Source organism: Myotis davidii, unplaced genomic scaffold, assembly GCF_000327345.1.
Source record: "Myotis davidii unplaced genomic scaffold, ASM32734v1 scaffold284, whole genome shotgun sequence".
In the NCBI taxonomy this organism is placed as follows: domain Eukaryota; kingdom Metazoa; phylum Chordata; class Mammalia; order Chiroptera; family Vespertilionidae; genus Myotis; species Myotis davidii.
The window spans coordinates 748,577-775,176 of record NW_006295261.1 but is presented as its reverse complement, the minus strand read 5'-3'; the positions used below and the strand labels follow the sequence as shown (position 1 = coordinate 775,176).

Sequence of the window (26,600 nt, the reverse complement as noted above, 5' to 3'; positions counted from 1 at the left end):
AGGGATGCTAAGGAACCACAGGCCTCTTCCTCCATCCTGCCTCAAAACTGAGCAGTAGAACAAGGAACCAAATGAGTGTGTGCCAGAAGCAAATGATCAAATCCCATGGGAAATACGATGGCCCGGTCTGGTCACTTTATTCACAACTGAAACTGAAAATCTGGAGTTGAACCAGAACAGTATAAACAGAGGAACAGGAGTCTGCAAACACATCACATGAAAAATGACTGTAGTCCTCAAGAAGTTGTGGGAAGAAACGGTCTTCAAAGATGCGAAATGTGTCCTAGGAAAGACTAAATATGTTCTGTGTAGCTTCAGAGGGAGAAGCAGATCCCGAAGATAGAGGCTATAGAAAGGCAGATCTATATTTCTATCAAGAATGCTTTCGGAGACCTGAAGTTCCTGTCCCAAAAAGATTCAAGCAGCCCACCGGTGAAAACTTGTTAGGAATTAGGCGGCAACGTTGGATTAGGTGGTAGTCAAAGTCCTAACACTAAAATTCAATGATCAGGCCTAATTATAAAAATTTCTTGACCTTCTAATAGGGTCTTGTATATCCCCCAAAATCATTACTATTAAGGGTTCTTGGGCTATAAAAGATGGTTTTATACTTTATATTAAGGAATAAAAATTAAAAAAAATTCGTAAGTCATGGCTATAAATTAGACAATCTGGAAATGGAGTAGGGGACCATTTTGTGTTAAGGTATGGATTTCAATGCTGGTGACTTTTCTATGATGGACAAGTAAGCTGAGAGTTCTTAGAACCATCAAGCTACCATGGTCAAATTACTTCTTCTGTCCACACACTGCCTTTATGCTGCCATTAAAGCTCTCACAAAGTGATATGGCCAATCAGTGCTCTCAACCTTATTTTTCTTAGGGGTCAACTTAAGTTGACTATTTTTTTTTTTTGTCAAATGTCCATAAGAACTGAAGTAGTTGTAATCTTTGTCAAATGTTTACTGGATTATGTTATATTTACACCTAAATATCCCTTTGTCACTGTTAAGAAAATAATTTATAGAAAAGAATTTTGAATTAAAATCAAGTGTCCTTGACTTTAAAAATTACGTTTCTTGGCACAAAATAACACAAGAATTTTAAAATCTGTTTCTCTTTCACTAACAGCAAAGTTATTTTCTGAATGAGTTTCAATAACCAGCCAAATGTCACCCAGTATTAGTAACACTAGACATATAATATATGCCCATTATTTTTTACTTATTTCTTGATATATTACTTATTTTTGTTTGACAGCTTTTACCATTCATCAGAAAGTTTCTGAGAAAAAAAGGAAATAGAATAGAGGTGTCACCTGATTTTTATAGAGTTGTTTATAAACTAAACACATCAAACTTTAATAGAATTGTCACAGGCCAAAATGTCAAACAAAAAACATGTTTCCAAAAATATAAGTCAATTGTGGAATTCTAGTCTCTCCTGTGTATTATATGGATAAAAACCAAATGCATCACCTAACTAAAATGCTCATGTTTTCACTGACATTTCTGAAGTCATCCATAAATCCAGTCCTCATCGACCACCATCAGCTTACTTAAGTCAAAGAAGGCACCAAAGTGTGACCCCCACAGGAGATCATAGCCATGAATGTAGCAAAAGGATCAAAATGACTCATTATCATTTCAAAATCCAAAAATCTAACTTATTCAACAAATATAAAGTTCCAACTATGTGTTAGGTCCATCAATTAACTTGTGCTAGTATTGTGTCAAGCACAAAGTTACAATATTTTTTCCATGTTGAAAGTATTATATGATATTATATGATATAGAATACTGTTTTGTTTTCTAAATGCAGAATCAAAGAACGTTCTGCTCAAGTTTCATCTAAATAAAACATAGGTTTCATAAATTTCATCTGGAACCTACTGATTTTATTTATTTAAATAACTATTACAACTAGGATGCATTATCTATAAAAATCTTACCATTACATTAATTCATGTGAGGTTTTAAATTACTTAGTCTAAGAGGAAAAAGAGAAAATTAAACAGTTCCTTAAGAACGGCATTTTCATGTCAATTATATACATCAGCTGGCCACACTGAATTTGACATATCAAAGTTCCAATAATTTTGCCTAATTCTGAGGGCTCTATAGTTTTATAAATTCTACTCATCACAGTTCTACACTGTCTTTAAGCTTCTGCTTTCATTTTGCCGGCAGATGTGCTATGATGGCATTTTTGTTCCATGCTTTTGGTCACTTGCTGGAATGGGATTCTGGAAGAATATTTTATGTTTAATGCCCTGAGCCATATGCCACAGAAGATCACAGATTAAGCTGTGATGTTTTGATACTGAAAGACTTTGACTAAAGACTTGAGGCTGATGTAACAGACCAGTAACTGTGTGAGACAGCAGACTGATGCATCCCTCCAACAAGAACAGAGGCACGATGGAATACTGAAATTCCACCCACACCTACTAAGTATTCGGATTCTCTGGAAGTGACTTATATACAAATTGAATTCCTGAGAGCCAGACTAGCAAAGGAGAATTCTTTCCTCTTAAGTGTTCATACTGATGGATTGCATGGGTAACTGACTCTGGCCTAGGCAAAGTAATGAGAAACTGAACTAGGGAAACAGAAGTACAAGTGTAAAGGAAAGAGATTATAGCGGGATAATTTAGGGGACTGTAATGAGGTTAATTTGACTTAAAAATAAAACTTGGAGAGGCAAATGCAATGGACACCATCTTTTGTCAAAACAGATCTATGTTCTACGCCTTTCCACCATGCTCTCTGCATTGTGAGGCTGACCTATGTGGTCTACAATGAGCTCCCTTGCTCTATGGATTCCAGATGGATTTAGTCCATGGCAATCTGGACAGGCCAACAGAGGAAAGCGAGAGATCAGAGTACTGATTCCCTTAACTGTATCCCAGTGAGGCTGCCTCACACTGGCTACATCTCTCTATCCAAGGTCACAGTGCCTCTCAAGACAGCTCTCTCTACCCTTCTCTCTTCTTCCAGGTTCCAGCAGCCACTTCCTTTCCACATCCTTTGGGCTGGGATAGTAACAACCCCACTGCAATGAGCACTGGACACTACACTCTCCCTGTGGTTTCCCTAAACTTAACCTCACCTAAGTCCACAGTTTGCTAGGAAAGGGTACATGTGAGCCAATGGCAGTGCTGGAACTGGACTCTACAGCTTTTGTGTTCCTACATCTGTGCTCTTTTCTTAGAATGCAGCATGTATCTACTTGACTGGTTTCCATGAGTCAAGTATTAAGTACCTAATCTTAGCATCCAGCATTTTGCTAATGGATATGTGAGGAATAAAATAGAAGCACAACAGCTTTCCAGCAGTTTACAGTCTTAACTGATTAATAATTCATACAATTTTTTTGAAATGAGTACAAAAGAGACATGACTGTGAAGGCTACAGAAAAATAGGGTGTTTTGTAAGACCAGGGTACTGCCATCTAGCATTAACATTTGGAGATTTCAGAGGTTTCTTGTCGGTGTGAGTGAGAAAGTAGTAACAGGCTTAGTTATTGTGTCAACAATCAAGGACTATCTAATTTATCATGTTTAAGCATATAAGTTTTAATTGTAGAATATAATATGTAAGTGTAAGAATCTATAAACCTACCTGCTCCTACTCTATTGAGACCATCCTTCTAAATGACAGCTTAAATCAGGGGTGGGAACCTTTTTTCTGCCACCGGCTATTTAGATATTTATAACATCATTCTCAGGCCATACAAAATTATCAACTTAAAAATTAGCCTGCTATATTTGATCAAACAATTAATTAACTCACCCCTAATGCCTTGGCATGGCCAGACCAAAGGATTTCATGGGCCTTATAAGGCTTGAATGCCGGACGTTCCCCACCCTGGCTTAACTAAAAACATATGTTGGCAAATGAACAAGCAATTTTCTTTACTTATTATTCATGTATATATGTGTGAATTTATGTATGTATTGCAACTATTTAGCTGCACATGTGAAGTAAGAAGAGGAAAGTCTGAAAGCCCACACACTTGAACATTGCTTCTTAGAAATAACATGTGTTCTCCTCCTGTTTACTGTATGATTTGGTATATACAATTCTCAACTATGTTGGAATCTTCTTAACAGGAACTGTAACTACAAATGCATCATTATTCTATTTTCATATATTCATGACTTTTTCAAGAGCATTTATCAATGGCTGAGAAATTACCTGCTTGGATTCTTCTAAGGGAAAAATTTCTTTAAATCTGAAGAGCTATTTTCAATTTTGAAATTATTGCTGGAAGAAAAAAGGTAATGTCTATATAGACAGTTAAAATATCTCCATTCATCTTAAGGTTGAAATTAGTTTATTCTGTTAATTACAATTGCTTCGTAAAGTTTTCACTTTTCCACCAGCTATGTCTAAATATCAGACTTTGGAAAGTGGATGATGATTCCCAAGTTGCTCAGTGAATTAATAATTAAGAAAGAAAAAAGCCTCAATAGAGAAGAAATCATCCTAAAAGACCTTTCCTCAAGAATCTGTTCTACAGGAAACTTCCACCATTGAAGAGGTAGGTCAAGTAAGCATATTTCCCAGGGTGTGAAGGTGTTACAAGATGAAACATCTTCAGGGACAGGCAGTTAATCTGAATGTGTGAAGCAGTCAAGTCTTAGACAATACAGAGTTGTGAGGACAATAACTACCTGCGAAGTACAGACACCTAAGGCCTGAAGTGTGTGTATGTGTGTGTACAAACAAAGAATGGCTGGGGGCTGAATTCTGCCTGGGGACCACCAGTTTGTGATTTCGATTTTAGGCAGACTAAGTTGAATACTTCTTTCTACATTTCAATTTTGTGGAAATTTTTCATTCCTTGGGTAAACTAGTTCAAAACATTTCATTTATAGCAGTGGTCTGAATATGTGTCCCCCCCAAAGTCCATATATTGAAATCCTAACCCCCAAAGAAGATGGTATTAGGAGGTGGAGCCTTGGATTGTGCTTAGGTCATAAGGGTGAAGCCTTTATGAATGAGATTAGTATTTTTATTAAAGAGACACCAAACTGATTCCTAGTCCTTTGACCACATGAGGACACAGCAAAAAAGCGATGGCTATGAACCAGAAACAGGGCCTTCACCCATGATGCCTTCTAATCTTGGATTTCCCAGCCTCCAGAATTGTAAGAAATAAATGTCTGCTGTTTATAAGCCTCCCATTCTATAGCATTCTGTTACAGTACCTCAAATAGATTAAGACAATGACCAACCTACCCGTTTATTTTCAATTTTATAAGAAGAATAAAACAGTCAAAGTATTAATTTTAAGTTTCATTTCCTAGGCATTGAAAAAAGGAACTTCCTCAAATGCATCTCATGGCTTTTAAGTTCTTCCACTCCTTGTACACAAAACACGAGAGAAAAGATTTCATGAAATTCCAGTATAGAGCAATTCACTGATAAAAATCAGGTATTATCAAAATTACCTAAGAATTACTGACATCCTAAACACTGAGAACTGAACTGTGAAACAAAGGATTATCTTAGTTTTATTCTTCAGGTAAAAACACACACACACACACACACACACACACACACACACACACACAAAATGCCATTATCTAAATGTTGATCTTATCTTGTACTGTCTCAAAGAATCACAGTTGTGACTTTATGTTCAACCAAGCATATTAATGGGAGACAGGATGTCTGCACAACTCAACTCAATCATCTGTTTTTCCATACCATGACATTCATTATTATGGGATGGAAAGTTTGGCTAAGATAACACTCATATCTTATGCCAATACTTGTGTAACAACACAGTTGAAGTTTTCTCCCACGGCTCATAATTTAACTACTAAAATACTCAATTGGACATCTGATGAGCAAGAAATTCTACATCAAAATTCCTGATTAATATGAAATGAGTTTTTGCTTCCATACTCAAACACTATGGATTTAAAGGATATTTTCTTTAACTTGTGAATTTTTACATACAACATGCTCCATTTTTTCATTTTAGTACAATCAGAATTATGACAGTCAGAATTTATGACAGAATTATGTGAGCAAAATCCATGGAAGGTTTTTCAAAGCTGGACTATAATTATTTTAAAAATACATATGCATATGGAAAAAGACTGGAAAGCAAATTTTTAAATGCACAAAGTTACATTGGAAAGGTTGAATTACAGGTGCCCTATTCCTTACATAAAATTGTATCATTGTTGATACAGTGTAAATTCAATGAAAATTATTTAAAGCTCAAGTACTTACCATGGTTGGAAAATAGCGACTGGTTTTGAATTTTTTCAGAGCCATGGAAGTGGTGTAGGTGCCCAAAAAGAGGATGAAAGACATGAGTGTGACATCAGGAACAAAATCGCAGTTGTTCCCCATGAGCTGGCCTCCATGTTTCAAACACTCCTTCTTCGACAAAAGTGCCCAGTCAAAGGTAGCATTGTAGTACTGAAGAAGAAAAACATTAACATTTTTCTAGAGCACACTGACATATCAAAAGCTTTTCTACTTGAGGGGCCTATAGGGATTATGCTAAAAGTCACTGTACAACAGTCTGAAGGCCACCTTTGAAGGGTGACACTGGGTGAGATGTTAATGGGATAACAAGTACGGGTGCCCAGGAGGCTGGCAGTTATTGAAAATACAATGAGAATCTCACAGTCTGTTACCTACTTTGAGCTACAACCTGACAGTCACCTATTTGTTCAACCGAAACAAACCAAGTCCTTCTTTCCCATCAGTCTTTCTGAGAGTAAACTGAGGCACAATATCCTGTCTCAATATGTGAGAGTCTGAAACACGGTTGTTCCAAAGTACTTACTTTTGTAGTGAGCAGCTCCTTATGCTCGAAGCTTTTAATGCACTAAAAGTTAGTATATTGTTAACTACTCATTTACCCAACATTTTCACAAATGAGCTATTTGTTTTCTAAATAACTAGAGTTGGAAAATTAAGGAATATAACTATAAAATGTTGATGGGCCCTGCTTTTTCAATGTACATCCTGATAAAATATAGCTTTTTTTCTTGTTGACTCCAGGTCTGCATCATGAGCATCTCTCATTGGAATGTGCGGTAATGGGCTGTGGTGTTGTGTATGGGATATCCATCCATCCCTACATTACTTGGCCTCAAACTCAAAGGTCAATTTTCAAATTTCCTTCTCCTAAGTTGCTGTCATGTTGTCAGTGTTGTGCTTCTCAAGAACAGCTCACTCCTGTTCCTATTTTCTGTTTCTGCTATTCAGGAGAATCCTTTTGCTAAAGTAATGAATAGGCCAGTGGGCCCACCCCCAGCTGCTCTGAGTTTTAGCCTCAACCAGCTCACAGCTCCCTCCTTCTCTAGAGAACTACCTTCAGCCTAAGTCAGAGCTACCTCACCTGGAATGTAATACCCTCCTGAAGCCAATTACTGACCACACTAATGGGGTGCTCTGACTGACTATTTGGGCTCCCCTAAAACTCAATGTTGAAACCTAATTCCCTATGTGATGGAGGTGGAGCTTTCATGAATGGGATTAGTGTCCTTATAAAAGGGACCCCAAAGAGCTCCCTTGCCCCTTCTGCCATATGAGGACATAGTGAGGAGAAGGCTGTCTATGAGGTAGAAAGCACATCCGCACCAGATACTGAATCTGCCAACACCATGATATTGGACTTCCTCTTGGGTACAGGGCTAATAGGTATATTATGTGAAAACAGAAGAGCTATTTGAGGATACCTTGCAAATAAGTGTGGAAAGGGAAATTTCTCCTGTCTTTTGGAAGCAAGAATTCTACCTCAAGCCAAATGCATCCTCAGTACCATTTACTGTACAATGAATTCTCTTGATATGTTAATAGGAGTGATCTAGTCAAAAAAGATCATACATATAAAAGAAGACTTTCTGAACAGGAAATGTGCTATATTTTTATAGAACTCAACATGTAAAGTGCTCACACTTCTCTTTTACAGCAACAACAAAAATAAACTCTAAATCATTCCCTGAAATATTTTTTCTATATTAGCTTCAACTTAAAAACACCTGAATTGCATAATTACTCCTTTATCAAATTCTGCTCCTGAGAGTTGATTAACCATGTCTCATTTTGTTTTTTCAAATTTCTGCAAATGGATGTTTTCAGCAGAATACATTTAAAGTTTAGAGGTCATGATAGGTAACAGATTTCTTTGTTTTAAAATCAGCAAATATTTACTATAATTTCAGTTAGGGTCTTTTATATAGGCAGAATGACTTTTTTTTTTTTCAACTGCCACCTGAGGATATGTTTTTATTGATTTTTATTTTAAAGAGAGAGGAAGGGAGAAAGAGAGAGAAAGAGAATTTAAAAAAAAATCAACGTGAGTGAGAAATATCCATTAGTTGCTTCCTGTATATGGGCCCAACCTGGGATCGAACTGGCAACCTAGGTATGTACCCACAACCTTTTGGTGTATGGGATGAGGCTCCAACTAAGCCACCCAGCCAGGCCAGAATGCTTTTTTATAACTAGCGTTCCCAAAGAGGTAGGCTGCATTCAAACAATCCCAACAGGAAGTTTTATTGATTTTCTTACAGAGATTCAGGTTGAAGTGAAAACTATACACACGTACGTGAAACGATGAAGATCTTTTCTTGCTTACACACAATGCTTCATTCACCTATCCATTAAGCCCTTTATTCAAACCTTACTGAGTTCTCACCATGTGGAGGGAATGCCAGTGAGTGGACCAGGTGGGTCAAAGCAGATTGTCCGTGTAAATGGAAAGTGAGAAAAAAAAGTAAAGGAAATGGGATCAAGTTTCTGGTGGTCTTAACTGAGGTCAAGCTCATAGAAGAAGATTTTGGTCTATTTACCTGGATCTCATCTTCTGGAGACCCTGTTTCTATTAAGTGGATTTGTTTCTAACTCTTAAAAGTAGAATGTATACTAAAATATTAATTTCAAAATTTAAAATACTATAGCATCCTCTCCAATCACAAAAGTGGGGGCTAGATGAGAGAGGATGGGCAGAATGTTGACAGTCTCTGAAGCTAGGTCATATGTATGTGGGTTCCACTGTGCTATGCTCTCTGATTTAGTGCACGTTTTACATGTTCCATAATAGTTTAAAAACTAGGCACTAGGCACATGTAATCTTCAAGGAGATTTAAGGACAGAGTGGTTCCTGCGCTTATCTTTCTCAATGAGAGGAAAGCATAAGGACGCTACGCACAAGAAGATAAACATGACATTCCATTTCCTATTGAAATAAATGTTCACTCCTCGAATTGCCCAGAAGGTATATCAAATCAAAGCACTTTTGCTTTCATGTCTGGCTGCCAAGCAGAATATATGAGACTATAATACTTCTTAGTCCCATGATTAACAGCATCTCCATGTAGACATGATATGCTTTTCTGGGTAATACAATAAGGAAAAAAAATTGAAAAATTAAAAATTCTACATTGCTCTCTTTGAGTATAGACCAGTAAAACATATGCCTTTTTAAATATATATAAATGATGGTAGAGCTATAAATAAAAGTCTCAAGGTTAAATAGAACATGTACTCATTTAGGGTTCTTCCCTGCAGTGGGTGAGTCAGATTTGCAGTAATCTACAATCTTATTTTATGATGGACAGGATGCATTTGAGCTTCACTTGTCTGTATTATATGCATTATTGTAAAATATCAAAACTAATTAGTTAAGATTCAGGAAGTTGCAGGATACCGTCACAGCTGGATAAGCTATAAAATCGTAATTTTTAAACATCCACCAGAGATGAGGATGCAAAGAAACCTAAATAAATTCCAAAAAGTTACAAAACCTTCAAAAGCTGCCTCACCCTTGGCAGAGTAGCAGGTGGAAGATAAAGCAACTTCAGATGGAGGTAAGGAGAAATAAGCCAAATCTTAAATGAATTTTTAATAGCTGCCTAACTGCCGGTTAGGATTCTGAGGGGCCCCGGGCATAAATGGAGCCTGTATCCACCCACCAAACTTTCTCAGTCTTTGCCATGTGCCCGGGTAGCATAGAGAAGGCCGGAGGTTAGGTAAGATTGCTGCAAGAAATCCCCCCTTAGAACCAGAGTCTCCACCAAATGCAAGAAAGCCCCTTTCCTAAGATGGGAGGCAGGGCAGGAGAGCTGAGAGAAAACCCTTTGGAGCCATTCAGGCACTTTTGACTAAAGAGGACTAAGGGTTTTGACCCCTAGAGATTGAGGCAGAGCAGTCAGAAAAAGAAAGATTTCTCAAAGCCCAAAAGCTGGGGCATAGAACAAGATCTAGAACATTCCATGGGGCATTCTGGGATGAGGGGGGTGTTCTTGTTTGGGGTGGCAGTTACATGAGTGTATAAAATTGCCAAAACACATGGCAGTGAACACGTAAGAACTGCACATTTTACGACAGGCCTCAATTTACTAAAAGAACAATTTATTTATTTATTTATTTGACCCTTATACCAGCTGGAGCAAAAGTAGGTTTACAGGTGTTTGTATGGAAAATAATGCAAAAGATAATCAATAATAATACAAGAATAAACTTTGTGATTTGTGTACTGACAACTGTAAGCCTACTTTTGATATCTTGCGTGTAAATACTATTACCATCACCAATTTACAAATGGGAAACAGAAATTTCCACAGGATATTTTTTTAAATTTTTTTATTGATTAATTTATTACATATGTGTCCTTATCCTCATGTTACTCCCTACCCCCCCCCCACTCATGCCCTCACCCCCCTGTTGCCCGTGTCCATTGGTTAGGCCTATATGCTTGCATATAAGTCCTCTGGTTGATCTCTCCCCGTTACCCCCACCCTCCCCTACCTTCCCTCCGAGGCCCAATGGTCTGGTCAATGCCTCTCCGTCTCTGGATCTGTCCTTGTTCATCAGTTTATGTTGTTTATTATATTCCACAAATGAGTGAGACCATGTAGTATTTATCTTTCTCTGACTGGCTTATTTCACTTAGCATAATGCTCTCCAGTTCCATCCATGCTGTGGCAAATGGTAAGAACTCCTTCTTTTTTACAGCAGCATAGTATTCCATCGTGTAGATGTACCACAGTTTTCTAATCCACTCATCTGCTGATGTGCACTTAGACTGTTTCCAAATCTTAGCTATGGTAAATTGTGCTGCTATGAACATAGGGGTGCATATATCCTTTCTTATTGGTGTTTCTGGTTTCTTGGGATATATTCCTAGAAGTGGGATCACTGGGTTTCCATAGGCTATTAAGTAGTGGAGTCTTGCATTTGAAGTTAGGCAGTCTGACACAAGAACTCAATATCTGCAAGTCTGCTACATGAAACAGTTGTGATTACCCAAACAATGGAAATGGGCAAATTTTGGAGTTGGAAAGCCCTAAGTTCAAATACTGGTTTTACCATATACTGGTGATATGGCCATTGGAAGGTCAGTTAACCTTTCTAAGCCTCTGTTTCATCTATAAATTACAGGTTACATAATAGCTCACAAAGTTATTGTAAGGATTATAGACAATTAACGTAAAGAGTCTGTCCCCTAATAGGTGCTTAAAAAATGGTAGTTATTGCTGATGATAATAATCATATTACCTCTTCAATACTCATTTCTATATTATCTACCTATATATTGTCTGTGTGTGTGTCTATGCAAAGTACACACAAAGGAATTGATATGGATAGAAAAGGAGAGATGAAAATAGAATAAACATTATCTTTCATAATTACATACACACATATGCATATTTTTTCCTAATTTTTTCTCTGAACATAGCCACTTAACAATTTAATTAAGGTGTGCAATTAATGCACACAGGAGGGGCTGCTGCCCTGAAGTATACAGCACTCATAGGAACTGAGAGTGTAAACATTTCAATTTGCAAACACTGAAGCATCATGGTGCTTCAGTGTTTCCAATATCACAAGTCTTGGAACTACCCAGACTTCAATTCTTTGTTCTACAAACTTATGGCTATGTGACTTAGAGCAAGAAAGATTTCTTACCTTCTGGAACTTCAGTTTCTTTCATCTAGCAAATGGATATAATCATGCCTGGTAGTTTGTGTTAATGATTATAGTACATATTAAGGTTTATAATGATTATAAGACATGTACAACACCTTATTGGTAGCAGATGCTCTATAATTGGCAGTTAAATTATGATCATCATTGTGCCTTTATATCCTCTATCATAGTCACAAACTGCCATTTGTTTTCCATGAATCTTACAGTGTCATCTGACTATAATTACAATATATCAATTACTGAAGTCTCCCCAGATCTTGCCCAAAGACAGGGCTTAAAAATTCATTAATTTTATAGCTTTCCTTGATTAGTTACAAAAATAATTAGGTTAGGAACAATCTCTTTTTAAGTCAGTGGAAGTGAGTGTTTTATTAATTTTTATTGTTTACGGTTTTAATTAAATATACTTTTAAATTTTTAGATTTCAATTAAAATTCTTTAAAGCCTAGAAGAGAGTATTTTTCTCTGTATTTTAAATCAAATCCTTTCAGGCAATAGGCTGGCTGGCTCCAAGATTGAAAACTGAACTCTTTTCTCAATGTGGCTTTTAAAAGGTATATGCACACACACACACACACACACACACACACACACTCAAATGTGGAAGAAATAAAGAGGCTATGTTTGGGGAAAGTCAGAGAAAACTTTTTAAAAGTTAAGGGAGCCACAGACTATGAAAACAAGAGAGAAGTAGGGTGAGAGTTGTCCAGGAAAGATACAAAACATCATCTTTGAAAGGGATGCTGTGTGTAATACCTGCAGAAGTGTTCTGGTCTCCTGAGAGATGGGCACTCTATCAATACAAGGTATTATGGTTCCCGTCTTTATAAGTGAGAGATTGATAGTCTTTGGTCAGAGTCCATGTCCAGGGTAGGAGGAACACAATGGGAAGTGTGAGACAGCACTTTCCTCTTTTTCTCCAGCACAAAAGTCTCCTTCCAGTGTGTGACCTTCCATGCAAAACAGCTCATTTTTAAAACTTAGTTCAAGTCTCTTAAAGATCCTTGGTTGCTTGCCATGGGAAAGGATATCATGTGACAGAGGCTCGGTGTTTTCCTAAGTGACAGGGGAAATGTCCCACTACAATCACCCTTTAGTGAGGAGATCACAGTCAGAAGAATTCCTAATTGTACTAGGAACAGAGAGAGGACACCATGCTCTCATTTCTCGACTCCACTCACTTTACCTTGGGAAAATATTTCAAGGTGACAGTTAATTGGCTAAGCAGTTAAATTCCTAAGCAGGTTTAAAAAGCATGCGGTAGAAGAAAATATTCACTCTAGTTTTTAAAAAAACACACACAAAAGAAAAAGCAAGCTAAATAGAGTAAGGAAAGTGTTATTTCTGTCCTTCTACCATCACTGAGTGTTAAGCGTGCTTGGTGTAGGCTTGCTGAGTTGCAGGAGACATCACATTATGAACATAATAATAATAATAATTGCAAGTGTACAAATGGCTCGGAATTTTAAGTCACTTACCGTGTCAGTAGTTGGCAATTCCTCTGGAGCCAATGTGGTGTCATTAGATATTGAGATATTAACTGTAAGACAAAAATAATTTTTACTAAAAAAGTAAAATGTAAATGACAAAAAAAATGCAGAACTGGTCATCTAAAACTGCAGGGCTAGGCATTACACATGTCTTTAATAACAATATAAGGGCACAGTTTTTTTTATTAAAACTACTAGAGGCCTGATGCACGAAATTCATGCAAGAGTAGTCCTTCCTTCCCCTGGCTGCCAGCACCGGCTTCCCTCTGGCACCCGGGACCTGGGCTTCCCTTGCAGCCCCAGCTTTGTCTGGAAGGTCATCTAGAAGGATGTCCAGTCTAATTAGCATATTACGCTTTTATTATTATAGATATTTACCTTTCACCTAGATAAAATAATAAAAAATTTGGACACATCTGTCATACTCTAATCTGGTAAGAAACATGGCAAATATTGAATGAGAAGGCGCTAAAATTTGGGGGGGGTTTCATACTTCGGTGGAAGACATGGCTGTTAACAAGTTAATGACTTCCTTCACGTAGAGTCAAACTCACAAACTGGAGTTTCACTATGTAAGAGTCAACCTCTTGGGAATTTTTGGAATTCTGGGCTGTATATGAGAAAGTATGTCCTTGCAAAATGTGTGAAAACAAAACAAAAAAAAACACAGTAATTAATAAATAATAAATTATATACTAGTGCATATAATTGGGATGAATATTTAATCTAATTTTTAAAATTATTTCATCTAATTTGACATCATTTGTAGATGTTGCCTGCAAAGAACCAAATTTATTAAATTTATTAATTATTATAATATATTAATTATAGAATGCTTTTAAATACTAAATGAAATAGTCGCAAGAGGAGGGTTGGTTTAATAAATTTGGTTCTTTGCAGGTAACATCTACAAATGATGTCAAATTAGATGAGATAATTTTAAAAATTAGATTGGGTTGGGGGGCAGGAGGGAGGGGGGTAAGAAATCAACCAAAGGACTTGTATGCATACATATGCGCATAACCAATGGACATAAGACACTGAGGGATAGGGGAGGCTAGGGGACTGTCAAGGGAGAGGGGGGGGGGAAATGGACACATATGTAATACCCTTTGTAATACTTTAAGCAATAAAAAAATTAAAAAAAATAAAAGCATTCTATAATTAAAACAGTTTTCTTTATCAGATGAGCCTTTTCCTTAATATGTGAAGCTTTTTGTATTATAAAATACATTGCTACTCAGAATATCCCTAACGTATGGAAATACTGGCAATTAACAGTTACCAGGTTTTTGTCTTTGAGGGTTGCACATTTCATTTAACATCCAAATTGCTAATTATTGTTTGGTCCCTAAGCACCACCCCTTCCTCAAACCCCTAGCCCAGTGATGGCGAACCTATGACACGCGAACTCATTTTTTTGGTTGATTTTTCTTTGTTAAATGGCATTTAAATATATAAAATAAATATCAAAAATATGTCTTTGTTTTACTATGGTTGCAAATATCAAAAAATTTCTATATGTGACACGGCGCCAGAGTTAAGTTAGGATTTTTCAAAATGCTGACACGCCGAGCTCAAAAGGTTCGCCATCACTGCCCTAGCCTGTCCTTTTAGTTTGCCATGGTGTAGGTCTCCACTACATAAACTTTTAAGGAGAACCAAACAGGTTTATTTGACTGTGAACTTTCAAATGTAAGCTCTATCAGGGAAGACTACAAGGGGCTTGTCTTGTTCACAGCATTTCCCCAGAATCTGCCCAGTTAGGCACTTAACAAACAGGAACTCAAAAATATTTGTTTATTATTCAATCTTTAAAAAGAAGGAAATCCTGCTATTTGCAGCAACATGGATAAACATGAAGCACTTTAATGTTAAAAGAATTGAGCCAAAGACAAAGACTAATACTGCCTGGTATCACTTATAGATAGAATCTTAAGAAAAAATAGGTCGAACTCAAAAAAAACAACAACAGAGAATAAAATGGTGGTGGCTAGGGGCTGGGGGTGGGGAAATAGGGAGAGGCTGGTAAAAAGGTACGAACTTTCTCTATAAGATGAATAAGATCTAAGGATCTAATGTAACACATGGTGACTATAATTAATAATACTGTATGACTTCATTAAATTTTGGTGAGAGTAGAACTTAAGTGTTCTCATCAAATAAAATAAATATGTGAGGTTGTGGATGTGTTAATTAACTTGATGGGAAACCTTTCACAATCCATATGTAAATGAAATCATCCTGTTGTACACTTTAAGTATATTAAAATTGTTTTTGTCAATGATACTTCAATAAGGCTGAAAAATATTTGTTTACGGTCAATAAAAGAAGCTAGGAAAGGGGCCATTTAATTTGTAGTCACAAATGAGTGAGAGCAGATAAAGGCAAACACAAGGAAGTAAGGAAAGAAATAAAAAGAGGGAAGATATGTAGCTTAAGTCCTAGTTCTCAGTTTGAGAGTCCATTCTGATCTTTGAAGGCTCTGGAACCATTAAATTTTTAACCTAAAGCTGGTTGCTGCCAAGCGTTCCCATTTCCTCCGTAAAACAAGCACGCATACAAACTGTTTGCTTACGGGAATGTTCTGTTTCATTACAGGTCACAGAAAGAATCAAAACAGGTGAAAGGATGCTTGGCCCAAGCGATACAACCAAACATGCATCCACTCCCAAAAGAACGACGTTAGCAAATTATCTTTCACAAAACCTAGATTTTTATTACCATTTTGTTCTAAAGGCTTGAAGCACATTTCTCACATCACTCCATTTGCTCACTCAGAAACACACAAGCCCATTGAGCAGGTATACTTTTACACCCTTTCTGTGTTGGGTGGGACTCGAGACCACGCTCTGCCAGGGTTCTTGCCCAGGGTTACAGGGCCAATCCAAAGTAGAGGTGGTACCCAAAGCTGCTCAGCATTCTTTCTTTTCCTACCCAGCATTTCTAACTATCAAAATCAAGATGATGCAGGTAGCCACAGAATTCAAGGTGGGAGAGCAGTTGCCAGTGTCAGATGATGTGAATCTTGACTGGAGCTGAAATGTCTGAGTGTTGGGAAGAAAACAGCGTATGTGCAACCACAGGCACTACTTAGATGGGGCCTGGGAAGCCGCTCGTCCTGAGCCAGGTTCTTTAATGCAATTTTATGAGCTTCCTGCACAAAGCAGTGAAGGTCTTTTCACAACACACTTCTCTGCATAAAAACAAGGAGCGGGGAGGGAGGGGGAAAGATAGTCAATGCTTTCCGTGTGTGAAATGAATGACAGGTAATGAAGACCATGAGGAAACTAAAATAGGATTCCAGTCTGAACTTTTAGCAACTGCTCTTAAGTTTTGGGGACACGTCAATGCTGTTCATAAAATTCCTTTTATCTTTTTAGTTTTCCTTGGAGTCAAGCTCCTAAATGAAGTACATAGGCTCTCAAGATACCAAAAGACCAGTATCAAAAGGACAGTAAAAAAAAATAACAACTCTTCATACTTATTTTAATAAGCAGCTGCTTCAAGAGAAAGACTTTAAAAGAAATATGTAAACAAGCACTTCCACAAATATATATTGGCAGAATATGGTAGAGTCCATAAATAAGATTAAAAGTTAATTTATTTAAGCTCATAGAAGAAAAAAATTACTAATTCCAATTGGGAGCTTGGTCTACAAGAGCCATTGGTCACCGTTTGGATCTAGAATTTGATACATGATACACATACGATGCAAATATTTTGGCAACCAACTGCAGAATGGACTGTTTATGTAGAATTTGCAATATCCTTAATTAGGATTCTAGAAAGGTCAAATGGAAAAGCCAAAACACACTGCACTCTGCCTGTCCTCACTACTTGCTGAGCACCGGGGCTTATGAAGCAAAGGAAGTCTTTGCCCTAAGAGCCTGGCTCATTTAGAATCAGCCGCTTGTTATCGGGACAGTCTGTGCCCAATACTTGGTTTCAGGGAGTTTCCGTAGGTTGATCGTTTTATGTTACTTGGATTTTCACTTCCTGATCCTCCTTCCCACGTATCAAATTCTAGCTGATCCTCTGGAACAGGGGAATGAACGCAGTCAGTAAGAGACATTTAAACCCGTGTCCGTGAGTTTTCACTCTTTAGCTGGCTTTCCTTTCTTTATGTTTCATGAGAGATCTAGAGAAAGAACAGGCTGTAGGAGCTCTCCGTGGACACATCCATGTGTCCTTGCTAGTATACCTTCTGCAGAGGGACAATCAACTGCATTGCTTAATGCTGTCCTTCTTTATCCTCTAGTAACCTGGCACCAGGAACCACCCCATGACTCCTCTGCTTTACACATTGGCGGGAACTGTACCATCAGGAACACACGCAAAAGCTCACTTAAGACCACGAGGTCAAGTACGAGCAACAACTGGCCCCTGAGGCAGATCTGTCTGCTTTGATGTACCACCACATCACAAGGGAGAGAAAGAGACACTGGGAGAACTGGGCTGAAATTCTGGCCCTACTACCTTCAGAAGCACAGGGTCTCCAAACTCCCTCGCCACATAATCTTGAGGAAGTTACGTCACTCCTCTTGACTACAAATCCCTCATTTGTGAAATTGGATTTAGAACTATCTACCTCAGAAGGTTACTGTGTGGATTAAATAAGACATTGTAGGCATAAGTGTTAGCACAGGGTCCAGTACCAGGTAAGAGCTAAATAAATGGTAGCTAAGATTATTACTAGCTTTACTAGTATGACCTGGAGAAAGCAGAATTATATCCCTGGAGAGAATGTCAGCTAACTCACAAATTCGTGTGATAATCAAATGCATATGTATTATAATACATATATTAAAATGTAGTTTATGGAAATCCTCTAGTAAAATGGCTGGTATTGGGAGGGTGCTTCAAAAAAGTCACCAAATCTGAAACTACACCCTCTGCATAGCTTGTGGGGTTACAATCATGTGAAACTGACTAACCTGCTCTGAATCAGAATGCACTTAAGAGTATTCGTCATGACAATAAAACTTTAGTGTTTTAGCCCATTCTATTTCAGCAACATCTTTAGGAAATTCAGTAACTGGAAAATAGATACAGAATAAAACTGAATAAGCTCCTTGCCTACCTGGTCATAATAGCTTCCTTTAAGGGCCGTGGAAAATTGGAGCACACATGTGCCTCTGGAGAAAGTCAAATATTTATGCTTTCAATTTCTAGATCAATAAAAAAGCAAAGTGGCCTTTGTGGGGATGACAAGGCAAATGAGGGGAACTCTGAGAGAAGTAGCTCTCAGGGAAATTACCTGCCAGTATTTCAGCTTTTAATCTTAAAACAGAATTAACAGAAAGTTTTTCTTCACTCTTTCTTGTTATTATCCTTTTTGTTTTCCTACGTATCGTTACCAGGCCTGATGCTTGAGATTTTCACTATATTCAGGCAAGTTCAGGTGATGACCCGCCTGGGGCATGGACGCTTTCCCATGTCCACTGTGATCCTGCACTGGACGTTAAAGAGCTGAGCTGCTGCCCGTATTAAGCTGGATATGTTTAGCCACAACACTTATAGAAGTATTTTCACAAAACTTCTCTTTCATATTCACTTACCTTCCCTTTAGCATATGAAGAGACATTATTCAGGGGTATGTTTTTAACATCTGTGTTTTATACCAACCCTAAGCTAGAGAAATTCCAGGTCTGGTGATTATCCAAATTCATTGCTTTTCCTTTTCTGATTCCTGGTGCAAGCATGTACAGAAAGTGCTGAAAGATAGGTTGGGACAGTAAAAGGAAGCTAAAACGATGGGTCCTTCAAATATCTTTGCTTTTCTTAAAAGACTCTATTACCATGAATGATAAAATGTGAGCGGAGCGGGTGCAGCGTCCTTGCAAACAGAAGGCTGAGCAATGCTGCACCAGAGGGCCTAGGGCTTCCCCTTTAACCATCAGTCCATGGTTTAAACCTACTTTATAATCTAAAGAGGGAATGACACATAATTAAAAAAATTACATAGAATATGATGCAGGTCACGGAAGATAAGTTAGGATTATCTTTTATTTCCTAATTTTCTTTTAATGGGCTTTCTAATTATGAAATACATATTGACTATAATATGGGACCCCAGGAGACGTGGTCCAGCAGTTCTTTTTAATGGTTATAACATATTGATGGGTAACATTTATTAAGATAATAGAAAAATTATATAGAAAGAAATGGTAATGAAATTCCACTCCAGTGACAACCATCATAGAGCATCTGCAAGCCTCCTCATGCTGTGAATAAAACAGAAGTATGGAAATGAAAGCCACGGCTAGTTTCAATCACTTGACTTGGTCTTACAGTTTCACACCAGGGAAAAGGCCATCATTTACTAGAGATACTAGGACCAATGGTGCACTGGGTGCCCGAGAAAGGCTTTATTCATCTCATTCATCCATTATTAAGCATGTTCTCCCCAGGACAGCCAACAATGAATCAATAAAATATATCCCTTCTATTAACAATACAGCATAGTGTCTGTTACCTTGAGGCGATTTTTTCTTGCTTTTCTAATCGGTTTATCATTTTTACGAAGCTTCTTTCCCCTCCAGATACAAAACCAACACCTGGTCGGAATAGTTATTTCGATCCTTTTCAAAATATTAACATGCCCGTGAGTGTATAGACACCTTGGTCCATTAGGTAAATGAACACAGGTACTAGAGTGACATTTATTTCTAATGTCTGGGTCAAATGAAAAATCCAACCTTGTCCATCCAATAGTAATTAATACTATTTTAAAACATCACATTTTATAATAAGCAATATTTGTACATATATGTGGGGGGAGGATATATATTCTACTTCATTGCAAGTAGCACAATTCTTTAAAAAAAAACAATGAAATAGACCCCCAGTAAAAATTTTTTTATGACAGAAGGGAAAGGAAAAAGGTAAAGAAAGTCCATGTCCTGTTCACAAAATTCCGACATTTATGTTTTATTTGCTTTTTATTATTTTATTTTTATTTTTGTTATTTTTGTTGTTTTTGTTATTGTTGTTGTTTTAAAATGGATAGTTTGCTTTTAAAATCCTCACCATCAAAACAAAAGGAGACATATGTACTACTCTTTATAATACTTTAAGCAATAAAACAAAATTTAAAAAAAATCCTCACCATCAATCTGTTGCCTCTTGTAGTCACCCTAACCGAGGATCAACCAGTAACTTAGGTACCTAGGTATGTGCCCTGACCAGGAAGTGAACCCAGGACGTTTGGGTATATGGGATGATGCTTCAACCAACTGAACCACCCAGCCCAGGCTGATTTTTATGTTTTTGAATGAATTAGATTCCTCTTAGCAGAGCTGACCATCTCACCCCTAGGACTTTAAAGCCTTCTTCTATATGACTGTATGCTGTATGCATGCTTGCTAACGCTTTCGTAGTCTTGAGGTCCAGTGGAATAGTATTAAATTATCTAATTATGATGCACTGAACGCCTTAACATTTTTTCTTTAAATATGGCTTCAATGTTTCACATTTATCTACCACAGCATATTAGTTGATAATTTTTTATAAGCTTCCCACAGAAGCTTAGTTAGTATTTTTTGCTAGGAAATTTTCAGGAAAAATAAAATGTTTGAGCCCCTGTACATGAATACAAATTGTCTGGGGCATTTTTTGTGGGGCGATGAGAAATTTTTTAAAAAAAACAACAAAAATTTTTACGCAGTACCTGTTAGGTGCCAAACAATTTTATATATGGCATTTCAGTAATCCTTTTAGTAGCCTCTAAACAGCGGTACTCAACCTGTGGGTCGCGACCATCGAAAAACACATATAGCATATCAGATATTTACATTACGATTCATAACAGTAGCAAAGTTACAGTTATGACATAGCAACAGAAATAATTTTATGGTTGGGGTCACCACAACATGAGGAACTGTATTAAAGGGCCGCGGCATTAGGAAAGTTGAGAACCACTGTTCTAGAGAAAGTACAATTACTAACCCAGCTCACAGATTATCAAACAAAGAGATTAGGGAATTGGCATAGCCCAAAGTCAAACTGCTCATCAGAACTTAAATTCAAACTCAGTTCCTTTTACACCAAAGCACATATTGTTTACACTTTTTTACAGTAGCGATTTTCTAAATTGGGATGTTGGTGATGAAATAAGATATTGTGACTTGTCCTTCAATTAGATATTTTCAGTTTTCACTTTTGGCTTTTGAACTAAATCGCCTTCTTTCTCATACACCTCTGCTATGTAACTATCAAGAAAAAGTGGGTAACAGAACACCTATTGCCTCTATATTAACTAATAGCTATCCCATGTGTGAGAAAAGGAAATTTTAATACAAAAACCATCCACCTGACTGATAGGTCAAACTTCACAGCCAATTTTCCTTTTAGTACTTGCAATTGAGCTTCCTTAGTTCTTCTGTAAATGAGAACCTGGGTAAATAACCTGGGTTACTGAGCAATGGATGGGGTGAGAGGAAGGGAGAAAAGGGTACATTAAGAAAAGGAAACTCAGATAGATCTAGAGAGTATTATGCTAAGTGAAATAAGTCAGGCAGAGAAAGACAAATATGTGTGATTTCACCTACATGTGGAATCTAAAAACAATCAAACAAAACAAAAACAGACTCATAGTAACAGAGACCAAAGGGATGATTACCAGAGGGAGGGATGGGGGATGGGCGACTATAGTCAAAGGGAAAGGGGAATATAGTGAATAATATTGTGGTAAATTTACAAGGTGACACATGATTACTAGAATTAGTGATATGGTCACATTGTAAGGCATAAAAAAGCAGAATCACTATATGATACACTTGAAACATAATATAGCCATCATAAGATTGTATACTAACTACTAGAGGCCTGATGCACGAAATTCATGCAAGAGTAGGCATTTCTTTCCCCGGCTGCCGGCACCAGCTTCCCTCTGGCACCCGGGACCCGGGCTTCCCTCACAGTTCTGGCTTCATCCAGAAGGATGTCCAGTCTACAATGCTACATCTCCTAACATCCCCTTAGCAGCTTCACTAGCCCTCTGACATTGTGGAAAGCTTTCCACGTGCCTTACCTGACATGATCCTGCCCCAATCATTCAAAGTGATTGTTAGTAGTAGTAGCATCTGATGTACTGTTATTGCTAACTAGAGGCCCGATGCACAAAATTCATGCAAGGGTCTCGGTCCTCACAGCCATGGCTCCTTGCCTCGGCCCCCGGCAACCACGGCTTTGTCCAGAAGGATGTCCAGTCTAATTAAACTACTAGAGGCCTGATGCACGAAATTCATGCAAGAGTAGGCATTTCTTTCCCCGGCTGCCGGCACCAGCTTCCCTCTGGCACCCGGGACCCGGGCTTCCCTCACAGTTCTGGCTTCATCCAGAAGGATGTCCAGTCTAATTAGCATATTATGCTTTTATTATTATAGGGACTTTAAGAAATAAATTTTAAAAAGAAAAGAAAACTCAGAAAGTGATGAAGTTTTAGGGAAGCCAAGTGAGAACAAGAAAGATCACACACAAACTCACATTATTATTGTGGCCATGAGTAGAGTTTTCTTAGTGATTAAATGACTCCTATTTTCCTCCAATAAAATCATTTCTCAGTTTGCAGGATCACAGCTACATCTGTGCAGCTCTTGGTTCATTGTTACATATTGCCCCCATGTTGGAAAACAAGTCACCCGCCAGTTTAAATATTATTGACTCATTGATTGAATTCTTTTAGTAGGAGGGCATGTTGCGATGAAAGACCAGTCTTTTGTTGTTTTTAGAATACTTACTCTAGCTGTACGTGAAACTGCATTATTCTCTTGCTATCGTTTTTCAGTTTGCTACCATGAAGTACTAAATTTATGGTGGATTTTTGCAATTTGCTATAAATACATATTATGACTTTTGGAGAAATACCCTATCATTAATCTTAAGGGGTTTTGTAAAGCATGGACTGTCATGAAAATGCAAAGAGCCATTTGCTTTTTTTCCAAACCAGAAACATATTCCATCTCCATAGGCTTATGTAATTCTCGCATTCATGAGCACGTCTGCCATGAGTGCCACTCATCTGGATGACTCTAAAAATACAGAGTGCCACCAACAGTCCTATTGTAGAATGGGCCAACTGCCCAAGAATGTTTGCTTAGAAGGGAGAATGAAGAAAACTGATTTCTTTGTTCTATATCAGTGGTTCTCAACCTTCTGGCCCTTTAAATACAGTTCCTCATGTTGTGACCCAACCATAAAATTATTTTCGTTGCTACTTCATAACTGTAATGTTGCTACTGTTATGAATCATAATGTAAATATCTGATGTGCAGGATGGCCTTAGGCGACCCCTGTGAAAGGGTCGTTCGACCACCAAAGGGGTCGCGACCCACAGGTTGAGAACTGCTGTTCTATATCATCCTACTTAAAGGCTACTCATGAGCCTTAAATTTTAATGAATAACAGCAACAATAATGGCAATTGACATTTAATTATTTATCACATATTAGAAACTGTCCTAAGTACCTTCCCTATTATGTCTCTTTTCCCCGCCCTCAAAACAATTCTATAAGGTAGGTTCTATTTTTAACCCCACTTGTCAGGGGACCTGGCAAGACTAAGCTACCTCAGGAGCGTGAGCTTTCCCCAAAGTCACACACTGGGCATTACTGAGCTGGGACTGGGATGTGTGATTTTCTGACTCAAGCCCTGCAGCCCTGCTTTGCTGGTACCACCAGAGGTAGGAGGGCTGTCTAGCTATTTAGGACTGACTTGTACACAACCTGGGAGACACGAAGCAGCTGAAGAGCCATCACCACTTCAGCCAGCACTTGCCATGCCAAAGGTCAGATCAGTCTAAGCCTCAATATCACTATTTCAAGAAAACAAAGATCCTTCTTGGAAGGAAAATTACATGTAAAACCTTTTTGTGTCTTTCATAATAAAAACACATTCAGGTATGCCTTCCTGGGTTTCATGTTACCTTTTCTGCCAGCATCCAATTAAAACAATGGGTGCAAGTTTCCATTCCCCTCAGGTGGGCACCTGGCTGACAACAGGCAGAGCTCTCCTTGTGACAGGTGTGCTGACAAAGCCCTCATCTGTCCTTATGAACACCTCTCATCACAGGACTGCTGAGTGGTATACTTGCCCTTTAGAAAATCTTGGTGTATGATTATTCAGACTTGCCTAAGAAGTCAGCTCATAGACTCTTCCATAAATATATACATACAGATAGAGAGAAATAAAAAAAATGAAAAGTAGAGTTTGAAATCCCACAATTAAATACAGTACATCCTCACTTAACATTGTTGGTAGGTTGTGACTTTAGGCAAAATGATGTATAACAAAACCAATTTTACTGTAGGCTAACTGATATAAACAAGAGTTAAGCTCCTACAGCATCTCATTAATTTATAACAAAATGACATTGAACAAAATGATTTTATTTGAGTACCTGCTGTATGTCTGTGATCCAATATTTTGAACATGTACAGTCTGGACTTCCCCTGAAAGTCCAGGATGGGTGATGACTGGGAGTTTTACCCCCTTCTCTCCTGGGAAGAGCTCTACACAGTTGTGTAATGGTAACATCTGTGTGTCTCTAGGAAGCATATTTAATTGATTCTAATATCCATCATGTATTGAGTACCTATTCTTTCTAAACACTTTTTAAGTTATAAAATATTTCCAGTCAGTATACATCTTAACAATAATTGGCCTTCATAATTACATGTGATTCATGTTCTCCTGAATTTTCATATTTCTACTTTATACTCTCTCTGCTTTGCTTTTAAGCCTGGGTTTTCTCTTAACACATTAAGCACCATGTCAGTCACCAGTGACTGACACTATACTTTCTGTTTGGACCTTGTCAGTCTCCGGCCGCCAGCCTATCGATGAAATCAGATATCACGGGCTAAACGGAAAGGAAGACAAAACAGACTTGGCACTTAACGTGTTAATGTGTGTTGATGTTCCTTAAACAAAACAAAACAAAAATCCATGAATGCAAAGCCCAACAATGCCCTATCTTCTCATCAATGTTGCTGATGGACACATTTTTAGAGAGATACTGTTCTCTTTTCTCTCACCACTCAAGATGATATCAGTCCTGTAAGACTTCTCCCCAAAGTGACAGAGAAGAATGAAGGTACACAACTCAAACACCTGGGAGTAATCTGACACAGCCTGCCACGCGCATCAAAATTCCAGCACTGTAGCATTTCGTTTAGTCTTTAAACTCAAAAGCATTTGCATTGTAGTCTATAATATAACCATATTTGTTTTCCTATAAATATTAAGAGGGTTTTTTCTGAATGTGTCCCACACTCCTGTCCATGTTTGCACAGCCCTCAGAACACTGCTGTAACTCTGGTTCTATACTCCAAAGAGCATGGACTATATATCACATTAAGGGGCATCAACATGTAGCTGACTGCATAACTTGGGATCACTAACACTATTACCATTTAATTGTCTCTGACAGATGCAAAGCAACTTTTCTCTAAGTGAATCCTTTTTCCCAAACGCCTTTCTATAATATAAAATGATGATGAATTACTGCAAGAAAATTTTTCAAAGACCAAGTTGAACACTTTTTTGTGAAAAAGGTCTCAGGTTTGGAAAGATGGATATTAAAGTACTAAGATATATAGAATCATATTTCTTATCCAGAAGTTAATTTTACTTTTATGTCTTTCCTGACTCTAGAGTATAAATCTTCCCTGAGAACAGAACATTCCTCTTTTCTTTTTTCCTTTTGTTTCTTCTTTTCCTTTCCATTTCTTATTTATGTTGTCTAACAGAGATGAACATTAAGGCTCTCCTTTACTGCCAGGTGACTCCAGTATGCATTTATTTTTAATTTTTATGCTTCAGATAAACAAAGTGGATTAGTGTCTCCTTTGTTTCTTCTATAGGCTTAAACCAATCTAGTTAGCGTTTCCTTAAAGGAAGAGGTTCCTGTAGCAATAAAGGAGCAGTGAAATATGGGACAGATGTTCAGAGGTCTAGGTTTGCCTGCTTCTCGTATCTGTTAATGTATGTACCTGCTTTCCTCGCCTATCAGATAAGACTACTAATAACACACACACAGTTTCCTTGTAACTAATGCAGTTTGAGTTAATTTTAAAGTATTGAGCTGGTTATGGTCAGATTCTAGAGCTCCTGATTCCACTCCCGGATTGAATCACATG

At 37.7% G+C, this 26,600-nt stretch overlaps 1 protein-coding gene across 8 annotated transcripts in view; it reads right to left on the bottom strand.

Moving 5' to 3' along the window:
* The window catches only part of SLC4A4 (solute carrier family 4 (sodium bicarbonate cotransporter), member 4), a 345,530-nt gene that overhangs the window by 43,065 nt on the left and 275,865 nt on the right, over window positions 1-26,600 (bottom strand). For all 8 annotated transcript variants that reach the window (XM_015567926.1, XM_015567925.1, XM_006769914.2 and 5 more), the window contains 2 exons: window positions 13,447-13,508; window positions 6,251-6,442 (listed from right to left, as the gene is read on the bottom strand). In XM_015567926.1, the coding sequence (XP_015423412.1) occupies window positions 6,251-6,442; window positions 13,447-13,508 (254 nt within the window). The remainder of the gene's footprint in view (window positions 1-6,250; window positions 6,443-13,446; window positions 13,509-26,600) is intronic.